Consider the following 12,058-nt stretch of genomic DNA (forward strand, 5'->3'; position numbering starts at 1 on the left):
CAAGATTGACTTCTACTCCCTGCTATATAAATGTGTGGGAGATGGAGAGACAGGAGATAGAAGGATTCTTAGGTTTTTGGCCTGAGAAAGTCTGAAGTTACTACCATCAGGTGAAGTGAGGAAAGTAGGAGAATGAACAAATACTGAGGTAAAGTAATGAGTTCAGTTTATGCATAATGAATTTTATGTTCCAAGTAGTTCTACCTAGTAGACAGTTGAATATTTGGCTAATAAATTTAGGCTAGAGAAAAATATTTGGGATTTATCAACATTATTTACTAATGTTTATTTATTTTGTATATTTTTTTTTAGTTGAAGTCATATGCGTGTAATAGAATGCCAAGGTTTATAAGACCTCAAGGGTGTAGAGATGGAACTTTGGGGCTCTCTTAATTCCCTGAAATGACATGCAAATTTTTGTATGACTGTGTATAATTTTAGAGTGGCAAATATAACTTACATCAAATTCCCAGAATGGTCTGAGACTTCAAAAAAGTCTAAGAACAACTAGAATTAAAAAAAAAAAAAATCAAAGTCTAAAACCTAGACACCCCAGTATTTAAAGGAGAAAAGAAAATAAACCCATGAAAAAGATTAAGATTATAGCCTCTGGAATCAGCTGCCTAGATAAAATCATGGCTCTGCTATTTACTAGCTGTGTCACTTTAAGCAAGCTGCTTACATTCTCTGTGCCTTAATTTCTTTACCTATTAATAAGATTTATAAGGTTATTATGAGGATTAATTGAGCTAATGCACGAGAAACACATTGCATTGTGTTTAATATATAGTTAGTGGTCAATAAGATTAGCTATTTACTATTTTTAGTAAGCTGTTGAGTCCCTCGAATTGTTGGCTAGCCCAAAGTGAGTAAAAGACAAAAGTTTAAGTTCCTTCTTTTTAGCAATTGGAGTTAGACACCTCCTTTCGGGCCCAAAGAACTAGCACAGCTACTTCCTCATTGCTCCACTCCCATCAGCACCCTCACTAGGCAATGAAGGCATCGATTGGAGAGAACTGGAGTGTCCAGTGTCCACAGTAAAAAGTGACCCCTCGCTCAGGCAAGTAAGAGAGTACAATTCAAAGAGCATCAGTCATAGACATAAGGATGCTTGCAAAAAGCAGAGACTGGCTTTCTTGTTGTCTCAACTGATTGCTTGCTTAACTTTTGAACCTGCAACCCCCTCAGTGAGTAGTGCATGTCAAGAGAGTTCTTGGGAAAGCCCACCTCACATCTCCTAGAGTTTGTCAGCGTTCTCGAACACCGAGACTGTTTCCTGAGTCTGATGTAGAAAAAGGAGGGAGGCCTGGTGGAATAGATTATGTAAACAACCTGAAAAAATAATGACAGTGATAGCTAACATTTCCACAGAAGAGACTGAATGTGAATACCGGCCAGCCCCCACCATCACCCCACCCCCCCATAAAAACACCTGATGGTGACAAATGGGGCCAGAATGAAACAGCACAACCCACAAAAAGCACACTTACCACCTACACAGAAACCACCATAACTTCATAGATTACCAGGAGCAGGCTTAAATAGACCAGATCAGAGCAAGGCTAGGGACATCTCTGCCTATAACAGGCAGCCAATTATGTGAGTTGATTTCTGCCACTCCTTTTTCCTTGCTCTTCCAATGACAGACTTGGAGAGAGAATATTGGGGCAGAGGTACTTTAGAACTTTTCTTTCTTTTAGAACCTCTCTGCCACACTAAGACCATCAAACCACATGTTTAGTCTGCACTTAAGGAGGAGGAGGAAAAGCTTTGCACTGAATAGTAAAGTTTTATACTTGACCGTTCCAAGTTTTAATAACTGAAACTGCTGAGAAAATCAAAGAATCAGCTCTAGATGTCGTTAAGAGAAAAGGAAGATTTTCATAGCATTGTGTAAAGTAGTGATTAGAAAAAAATAAAATTATTTTATATTTCTATACCAAAGAATCGAGAACTGCGTATATACTATTTGCATATATAAAGGATGGCTAAAGAAGCAGGAAAACTGGGATCAGGGAGTGTCTTACAAACAGGGAATGCGAGTGGGGAGGGAGAGGATAGTTCCAAAAAAATTGTCCATGGTACTAACTGCAATAGACAAATGAAGTCAGGTAAAGATTTAAAAGAGTCCAAGAAATTAGACAATTAGAAAGTCATTGGTGACTTGGAGAGCAGACTTAGTGGAATGACAGGCAGCTCATTTGGATTTCGATATTAAGGAAAATTGATATTCCTATTTTCTATCCACTAGGCTTTATTCTACCCGTTGGAGGCATAATGAACAAGTATAATTCCATTTCCATATGATAGCCTATCAAGTATTTGAGGACCACTCTCCTGTATCCTTTGGGTCTCTTTTTCTTCAATCTAAATATCTCATTTCTCATGCTTTCAAGTCCGTTTACCATCCTGGTCACTACATTCTGAAGATGCTTTAGTTTATGTAAATACTCAAATGAAATATATCATTGTCAGTCTGGCCGACTACTAGAATAGAATAGGACAATCATCTCTCTCAACCTAGGAATTAGACTGTTAATTCAGGCCAAAACTACATCTGCTTTTTGGCAGTTCTGTTGCATCATTATCATTTTTGTTTGCCCAGTGTTATGGGGATTCACTAAATAGATTAATTAAATGCTTATCGTACAACCTCAAAATTTGTTTCACAAACTTGATAATTTTCAGCTTGAAGAGCTTAGTTTTTTTTGCTAATCCCTACGTAGGTAATATTCCTCCTCTTAGTTTTTTGTGCCTTGTAGGAGTCTTTTAAAAATTAAGGTTGGTAGCTATTATAGAATGTGTATGTGTGTGTGCACGTGTGCACGTGTTATAAAAGGGTGTGTTTTCAGGCAAACTATAGTAGATCTGGCTGATACATAAGACGAGATAGATTTTTGTTTGTTGTTTTTCCCTCAATTAATTCTGCAGGTATTTACTAGGTGTATACTATGTGGCCAGTACTAGAGATATAACAATAAGATGCATTCTCTGCCATGAGAATCTTGTATCTCAGTGGGGAAATTTCAGTAATGTGTATTAAATGCTACTATAGGAGTTAACAAGATTCTCAGAGCACTCTGATCATCTCGCCCAGCCTTAAGGGAAACTTCTCCAAAAATGGGGTTACCTAATATGGGTCCTGGAGGATTTGAGGGAGTTAACTAGCCAAAAGGTGAAGTAATTTATGCAATGGTCCAAAGTTAAGATGCAATATGGTTACTGGAGATGGTAATTTAAGTTATGAGTGTAGATAAGATCAGTAGGAATGGAGTGTAGGTAAGAAAAAAGTCAAAACCCTCTTCTCGGTTAAGAGATAGGTAGAAAAAGAAGAACTCTGTCATCTAATTTAATTGTTGTATCTTCATAATGATAAGTCACCCAATATTTTTGATTATCTACAAGTGAAATTCACCACTTTATGTAGTACTTGTCTAATATAGTTCATTCCCATACTGAGTATTGTAGTATGTGTCCTTAACTTTTCAAATATTCTTATTCTAGTTATAATAGTTTATTTCTTTACTGAAAAGTTGTTAAAGAACAATCGTGTACATTTTGAAGGAGGAAAGTAGCAGTATATACCACTTTTAACACAAATATTTTTAGGCACATTGAACTCTGCTGTTTGGCCACAATCTTGTACAGCCTATAGTCCAGGTTAAAGCATTTACTTCTTCCTTCCAAGAGCAATGAGAAACCACTGGAAAGTATTCAGTAGGGAAGTGACGTGATTATTTTGTATTTTGAAAAAGTCATTACTAAATTGAAGGAGTAGAGTGGATACGAATAAATAAGCAAGAGGCAATTGCAGTTGTGTATGCAAGAGTTGTTGGTAGCATAACTAGGGGAGTGTCACTGGCATGGAGGAAAATGATTAAATTCTTTGAAAATGAATTTAATGGGATCTTAAAGATGAGAGAAGAGTATTGGTGAGAAAGAAGAGGTATCGAGAATAAATTGAATGGAATAAAATAATGAGTTACTGAGTTCACCTTGGATGTGTAGGATTTGAAGCACCTTTGTAATTGTGTATTTAATAGTAACAGAAGCCTGAAAGCAGCATAAAAAGTCCATGGTAGGGGGTGACTAAGTAAATTATGGTACATAAATTTATCAGAATATTATGTATCCTTAAATATGATAGTTATAAAACTATGAAACGTGAGATTAAGTGAAAAAAGTAGGATACAAAATTCAGTAATAATCATAACCATACAAGAAGATATCCACAAAAAAGTACCAAAAGGAATCAAAAAAAATTTAGCAATCATTTTGTGAGGGTTATGGGTGGTTGGTGAATTTTTTAAAAGTTCAAATTATCTATGTTGTAAAAATATCAACCTTAGAAGTTAAAAGTTTAGTACCAAATTTGTTTCTTACATTAATTGATTTGTAATGACCTTGGTTTATATGGTTGCTTCTGTAAACTGATTTAATAGTATTTAAGATAAATTTAATTCATTTTTAAAACATGATTTTCTATTTCTAAAGTTGAATAAAGACAAATTCTTAGTTATATAAAATGGGCATTTTCCCCAGTATGACAGCCGTATTAATCAATAGGTAGAGCTGGTCATCTCACACAATTTTGCCTCTGCTAGATTTTCTACCCATCAGCTGTAAGCAATGTAGAGACATTGAAAGCGTTTTTCTTTTCTTTTACAGACAAAAACTCATAAAATGCTCCTAAATTCATATTAAGCCCATTTTGTGTCTTTTAGATTTGTAGATGTTTAACTTGTGATGGATGGTATTAAAGAACTAGCAATGTTCTTTATAAAATTAAACTGCTGTGCTGAGACGGTTTATAAACAAGTTACCACCTGGTGTTTTACTTGCTTGCACCTTAGGAAATTATTTTAACAAAGCAACTTTACTGAATTATAGTTTACATACAATAAAATGGACCCAATTTAATTGTATATTTTAGTGAGTTTTTACAATATACATATTTATATAACCACCACAGAAATCAAGATATAAAACCTTTTCATCATCCCCCAAAATTTCCTTGTGCCCAAAAAGTTTCCTGGCACCAAAGACCTATCTATGTCTTCTTTCTATCACTACACATTAGTTTTGCCTTCTCTAGAATATCACATAAAGGCATCATGCCATATGTACTTTTTGTGTCTGGATTTTTTCACTGAGCTTAATGTTTTTGAGATTCATCCATGTTGTTGGGTGTATATCAGTAATTCATTTCTTTTATTGTTGAATAGTATTTCATTTGAGACGGGACCATTTGTTTTTCCATTCATGAGTTGGATATTTGTGTTGTTTCTAGATTCTGGTAAAAAAATAAAAAATAAAAAGCTACCATAAACATTCTGTATAATTTCTATGTATGGACCTGTGTGTTTGTCTCTTTTGGGAAAATATGCAGGAGCGAAATTGCTGGTTTCTCTAAGTGTATGTTTATCTTTATCAGAAACTGCCAATCTATTGTCCAAAGTAGCTATACTCTTTGCCATTAGCAATGGAAGAGCATTTAATGTGTCCACATCTTTGTTAGTACTTGGTATTGTATTTTTATTTTAGCTGGTTTAGTAGGAATGTAATGGTTTCTAGCAGCATTTTTAATTTACATGTTTTGATGTTTAATACTGTTGAACATCTTTTCATATGTCTGTTGGCCATTCATATGTCTTCTTTTGTGAGGATGTATTCAAATATTTTTGCTCATGTTTATATTGGGTAGTTTATCTTCACTGAATTCCAAGAATTTTTAAATATCTACTGGATGCCAGTTCTCTATCAGATATATGTATTGCAAATATTTTCTCTCTGTAGCTTATCTTTTTTATGGCATCTTTTTAAAGCAAATGTTTAAAATTTTGATAAACTTCAAAATTATTCATTTCTTTCTTTTGTGGTTCATGCTTCCATGTACTATCCTAAGAAATCATCTATATCAAGGTTGTAAAGATTTTTCTCTATACTTTCTTCTAATAGTTTTATTGTTTCAGTTTTTATATTTATTTTTGTGAACAATTTTCAAGGTAATATTTGGGTAGTAGAATGAAGTAAGATCAAAATTTTCTTGATTTTGGATTGAGAGTAATATGAAGTAAGATTGTTTTTTGTTGTTGTTGTTTTAATACTGGTATCCAGTTATTCCAGCATTATTTGTTGAAAAAAACAATTATTTCTTCACTTTTGTCAAAAATCAATTATGCAGTTATTTCTGGACTCTATTCTTTTATATTGATCGATATGTTTATCTTCTTGCCAATTCCATATTGCCTTGATTGTTGTAGCTGTATAGAGTCTTGAAATCATATAGTAAGTCCTCTAAATGTGTTCCTTTTCAAATTTGTCTATTCTAGGTCCTTTGAATTTCTATGTAAATTTTAGAACTAGATTTTACATTTCTCCAAAAAGCTTTCTGGGACTTACACTGAAATTCCTTTAAATCTATAGATCAATTTAGAAAGGTTTGAGTCTAACATCCCATGAACATGATATCTCACTCTATTTATTTAGGTTTACTTTCTCTCAGAATATTTTGTACTTTTCAGTGTAGAGTTAATTCATGCACATTTTTTGTTAAATTTACCCAAAATATTTTTAGAATCAGTTGGGAATGGAATTTTTAAAATTTCAGTGTTTAGGGTTTGCTACTAGTTTTTAGAAGTACAGTGGATTTTTATACATTGACTTTCCATGCTAGAACCTTAATAGGTCCTATTACCTTTTTGGTAGATTCCTTAAGATATCCTACATATGTGATAATGTCTGCATGTAAACACTGATTTACTTCATCTTTTCCAACTTGTATGCCTTTCATTTCTTTTTCTTGGCTTATTACATGGCTAAGAACTCCTGAAAAATATTGATTAGAAGTAGTGAGAGTGGATATACTTTCATTGTTCCTAATCTCAGGAAGAAAGCATTCCATCTTAACCATTCTGTTACCTAGAAGTTTATTGGAGATGCCACTTATCCAGTTGAAAAGGTTTCATTCTATTCCTATTTTGGTATAAGTTTTTATGATGAATTGCTGTTGAATTTTTTCAAATGTTTTTTCTGCATCTATTGGAAGGATCATAAGGTTTTACTTTTTTAATGTTGTTATAGTACATTGATTTACCAAATCAAAAACCAACCTGGCATTTCTGTGATAAATCCCACTTAATCATATTATTTTATATTTAATATATCTGGGTTTCATTTTTTAGTATCTTAGGAATAACTTTCATATATGTTCATGAAGCATATTAGTCTATAGCTTTCTTTCCCTCTGATGTCTTGGTCTAGTTTTGGTTTCAAGATTATAACGCATTATAAAATGAGTTTTGAAGTGTTTTTCTCGACCTTTTTTTCTGAAAGAGTACTTTCTGTAAGATTGTTTTTCTCGACCTTTTTTTCTGAAAGAGTACTTTCTGTAAGATTGATATAATTTCTTCCTTAAATAGTCTATGCTTTTTAAAAGTCTTTGGTTTAGGTACCAGAATAATAATGGATATATATAGTGAGTTGAGAATTGTTTCCTTTTTTTTTTTGAGTTTTTTAGGATTAGTATTTCTTCCTTAAATATTTGGATTTACTAGTAAAGTTCCCAGCCCGCCACCTCCCACACCTGAAGTTTTATACATGGGTGGAGGGGGTAATTTTTATTATGATTTTAATTTTGGTTTCCTGTTTCTTTTTTCATATTTGTTTATCCATATCCTTCAAGAAATTTGTCTATTTCTCCTAGTTGTGAAATTTTTTTGGCATAATTTGTTCATAGTACTTATTTTGATGCTTTCAATGTTTATAAGATCTTTGGTGAAATCTATTTTATTCTCAATGTTGATAATTTGTGTCTGTTCTCTTTTCTGATCAGCCTAGGTGGAATCTTATCAATCAATTTTATTAAACAGGCTTTTCATAAAACCAGCTTTTGATGTCACTTTTCTCCTTTTTATTTTTAGGTCCAGTTTTTCATTAATTGATTTTCCTTCTTTATTATTTATTTTCATTTCCTTTGTTTTTAAATCAACTTATCTATCTAGCTTTTTAAAATGAAAGCCCATTGATTTGACCTCTTATTTTCTAATTAAGCATTTAAAGCTATACATCTTTTTCTATGGTCTGCTTTAGCTGTTCCTCAAAATTTTTCATATATTGTATTTCTATAATCATTTAGTTCAAAATATCTTCTAATTTTTTAATTTATTTTTAATCTATAGTTACTTAGTTTCTGTGCTTTGATTTTAAGATACCTAGTTTTTCTAGATTTCTTTTCAATATTGAATTGTAATTGAATTCCATTATAATTTGAGAATATGTTCTGTAAGATTTTAAATTTTTTGAAGTATACTGATACTTGTTTGTTGGAATAGCATATGGTTTTTCTTGATGCACATTCTAGATGCACTAAAAAATAGAACGTGTATTCTGAAACTGCACAAATCAGATTAAGGTGGTTGATGAGGTTCAGATTCTGTTTTCTATTTTCTTAATGATTTTTCTCTTTAGTTCTGTCAATTACTAAGAAATGTATGATAAAATCTCCAAATATATATCTCTCATTGGTTCTGTCAGTTTTCCTTTGAAGAGAAATTTAAAGAAAATATAATTTATCCACATACATACATATATCTGTATAAATATATACATTCATGATCACCATGTTTTATAATTTCCCATATATTTATCATTATTTGTATTCTTTATTATTTCCTATAAATACAAGTTACCATGTCATGTCATTTTCCTTTAGCTTTTAGTGACCTGTAGTACAAGTCTGCTGTCCATGAATTGCCTAGTTTTTTTTTATCTGAAAATAATATTTCACCTCAATTTTTTAATATGTTTTGCAAATTTACAACTTTTAACTAAGTTGGGTTTGCTTTTCAACTCTTTGAATAGATTATTATCATTTCTTCTGGCCTTGTTTCTGTTGAGAAATCAGTTGTTAATTGTGTTATTTACCCCCATATGTCATATGTCATTTTCCCTGCCGCTTCCAAGATTTATTCTGATATTCTTAGAATTGATTTTTTTCACATTAATCCTAGTAGAGGTTTCTTGTGCTTCTTGGATCTGTAACTGAATATTTTCATCAAATTTGGGGAATTTTTGGCTATCATTTCTTTAAATATTGTTTCTGCTTTGTTCTGTCTCTCAATATCTAGGACAATTAAATATTTGTTGGGCTTCTCTCTGTTGGTCCACATGTGCCTAGGATTCTGTTTAATTTTCATTATTTTTTTGTTCTGTAGATTACATAATTTCTGTTAATCTGCCTTCAAGTTTATTATTATTTTCCCTTCTTTTATCTTTAATTTACTTGTGAGATCACCAAGTAAATTTTTCATTTAAGGAATTATGATTTAAGATATAAATTTTCTATCTGGTTCATTTTTATAGTTTTCATTTCTCTATATTTTTTCTGTTTACTTATTGATGCCGTATTTTCTTTAATACTTTAAATACACTTTAATTCTTTGAATATACATATATATAATAGATGCCTAGAAGTCTTTCTTTTAAATTCAACTTTTGAACCCATTTGGAGTTTCTGTAGGTTGTGTTTTCCTTATTATGGGTCATATTCAGTAATTTTTGGTTGAAATCTGCATGTTGTAAATAATACATTGTAACGATTCTGAATTTCATTGTTTTTCTGGAGATTTCTAGTTTTTTGTTTTAATAGACAGTTAACTTGTCTGGGCTTAAATTATTAGCTCTCACTTTGGTATACCATGAAGCAGATATTATCTCTACCCAGTTTTTCCAGCTTCATGATGTTGCTTTTTTAGCCTGGTCACATGGGGTTGTCCCCTGCAATCACAAAGTTTACTCAACAGTTAAATATCTGTACAAAATTTATACTGAGATTTGGGGGCTCACACTTTTTATGGTCTTCGCTCCTGTTTTGTCAACAGACTTCAGCTTTCCATTGTACAAGATTCTCCTCTAAGCTTGGGAAAAACATACCTCCAAAGGAGCAGCAAATGTGCAAATCTCACATGATTCAGTTATGTCTTTCAGCTTTATCCTATTCTCTTTTCTTTTGCTTGCAGTTTATTCCTCCAACTCACGCATAACTTGATGGTCAACTAGGGATTTGGGCATAGTTGATAAAACCTTCTGGAGCTCTCTTCCAGGATTTTCCCCCTAAACATTCAGCTGTTTTGACAACACTGAACTCTGTATTCTGCCACCTTAACCTGGAAAGGATATGATTTAAGGTTTCCAAAGCTAAAGAAGGTTAGGAGATTCTTACATGGCATGATCACTGTCTTTCAAAAGGAAACTGAGGTGATGACTTCTTGCTTTTCATTGCTTTCCAGGGCCTTCAAATAATTATTTTTTAATGACGTTTTATCCCAGTTTTACAGATATAGTTGTAAAAGGTTTTGCTAACATTACCACAAGTTCAAACTTTCTTAGGAATATTTATTAACAGTGTGATTTTTACAGATATTGGTGATGTCTATCATATTATAGGAATTCAATTAATATTGATTGGATAAATTAATAATAGCTACTCTCTTTTTAGATAATGCAGTAAATTTACCTTTGTCTCTTTGTGTTGTGTTCAAAGAATAAAATTAAAAAGCTGAGATAAAGTGTAGGCATTTGGCTTATCAGTAATATTAAGAGAATTAAGATATATTCAAGTTGTCATTCTGTAACAAAATCTCAAAACTATAACATATTTTTGTCTGAGAAACCCAATTTATCATTTTTTTAAATTAAAATTCAGAAAGAAGGAAAGATGAGGGAATAATAACAGGTAAATTATTAGGAAAAAATTTATTACAAATTTAGTAACTGTCAAATTAAAATCTTCAATTTTAAATTATTGTTGAATTTAAAGCCCAAAACCAGAATGTAAGAATAATACTAGTTTTGGAAGTATCAGTATTAATACTAATATTAATCATTAGGCTACATATACTAAGCACTTTATTATTGTGACATGAAAGAAATAAAGTGTGAGTTTAAAAACTGGTTGGTAGGTAGTAATGGCCATTTTAGAGGTGCAGTGCCTGAGAAAATCTTATCAAAGAAAAAATATTTCTGGTTCCTTTGATGTAATCGTATATAACGCTCTGCGTTTTGCAGTAGAGTTAGTGTAGTAGATGGAGAATGATTTTGGAATCAGAAAGACTCTCTTAAAAGTACCTACTTCCCACTGACTATCTAGATAAGTTTCTTCATCTATCTCACTGTACCTTAGGAAGATGTAATTATTGCCCCAGCTCATATATTTGTTTGAAGGAGAAAAATTATAAAAACATCTGAGTGTACTTGTTAAATGGTAGAGTTCTAACTACAATTTTTTTTCTTTTTTACAGAAGAGGATAAATATAATATTTATTCTCCTTTGCTCTTCAAATATTTCCTGGCAGAAGGAATCATCAGTGGGCATACTTTGTTGGTTGCATCTGCAAAAGATGAACCTGCCGAAATTTTACAGGTACAGAATATAGTATATCTTATATATTCAATATTGCGTTTTGAATTTTTTATGAAAAAATATTGTTTATAGATGTAAATAAGACAATATGTTTGTATATATGCAAACTATATTTAAATGTACTAATGAGACCATACATATTTTTTTCTCTTAAAGAAAAGTATCGAATTTATTTAAGCATATAGTTTCACTTTTGAATTAGTGTTCTTGAACAATTTTTTTTAACTTAAGTTGAGAAAAATGAATAAGCTATTAAAAACTGACAATAAATAAAGTTATAGTCATGATAATAAGAGAACTCTAAAAAGTTAAGTAAAGAAAAATGACTGCAGAATATGATCAGATATTATATACCAATGTCCCAAAGGTATAAATTAGAAGAAAGATACAGAAATTAAGTACTCATTTATTGATATTATTTTGCTTTAAATATACTAGCAATTATTCTCTTCAAGAAATATGCAATAATAAAATATGTGATAAAAATACTGTGTCTTTTTTAAGCATCAGACAGGGCAATTCTGACTTTTAGAAATCTTAATTTTTTTGTCCAGAATAGAAACTTAATTTAAGGCATTATTTAAATAGAATTCATAATCTAAACTTATTTTTTTCCATAGGATGTTTTCATATCCA

General features: G+C 31.5%; 1 protein-coding gene across 2 annotated transcripts in view; it reads left to right on the top strand.

Annotated features, from left to right (window-relative positions):
* Positions 1 to 12,058, top strand: part of ELP4 (elongator acetyltransferase complex subunit 4) — a 196,702-nt gene that overhangs the window by 13,031 nt on the left and 171,613 nt on the right. For both annotated transcript variants that reach the window (XM_015586315.2, XM_025044148.1), the window contains exon 3: positions 11,301 to 11,422. In XM_015586315.2, the coding sequence (XP_015441801.1) occupies positions 11,301 to 11,422 (122 nt within the window). The remainder of the gene's footprint in view (positions 1 to 11,300; positions 11,423 to 12,058) is intronic.

This window comes from Pteropus alecto, unplaced genomic scaffold (assembly GCF_000325575.1).
Source record: "Pteropus alecto unplaced genomic scaffold, ASM32557v1 scaffold71, whole genome shotgun sequence".
Lineage (NCBI taxonomy): Eukaryota > Metazoa > Chordata > Mammalia > Chiroptera > Pteropodidae > Pteropus > Pteropus alecto.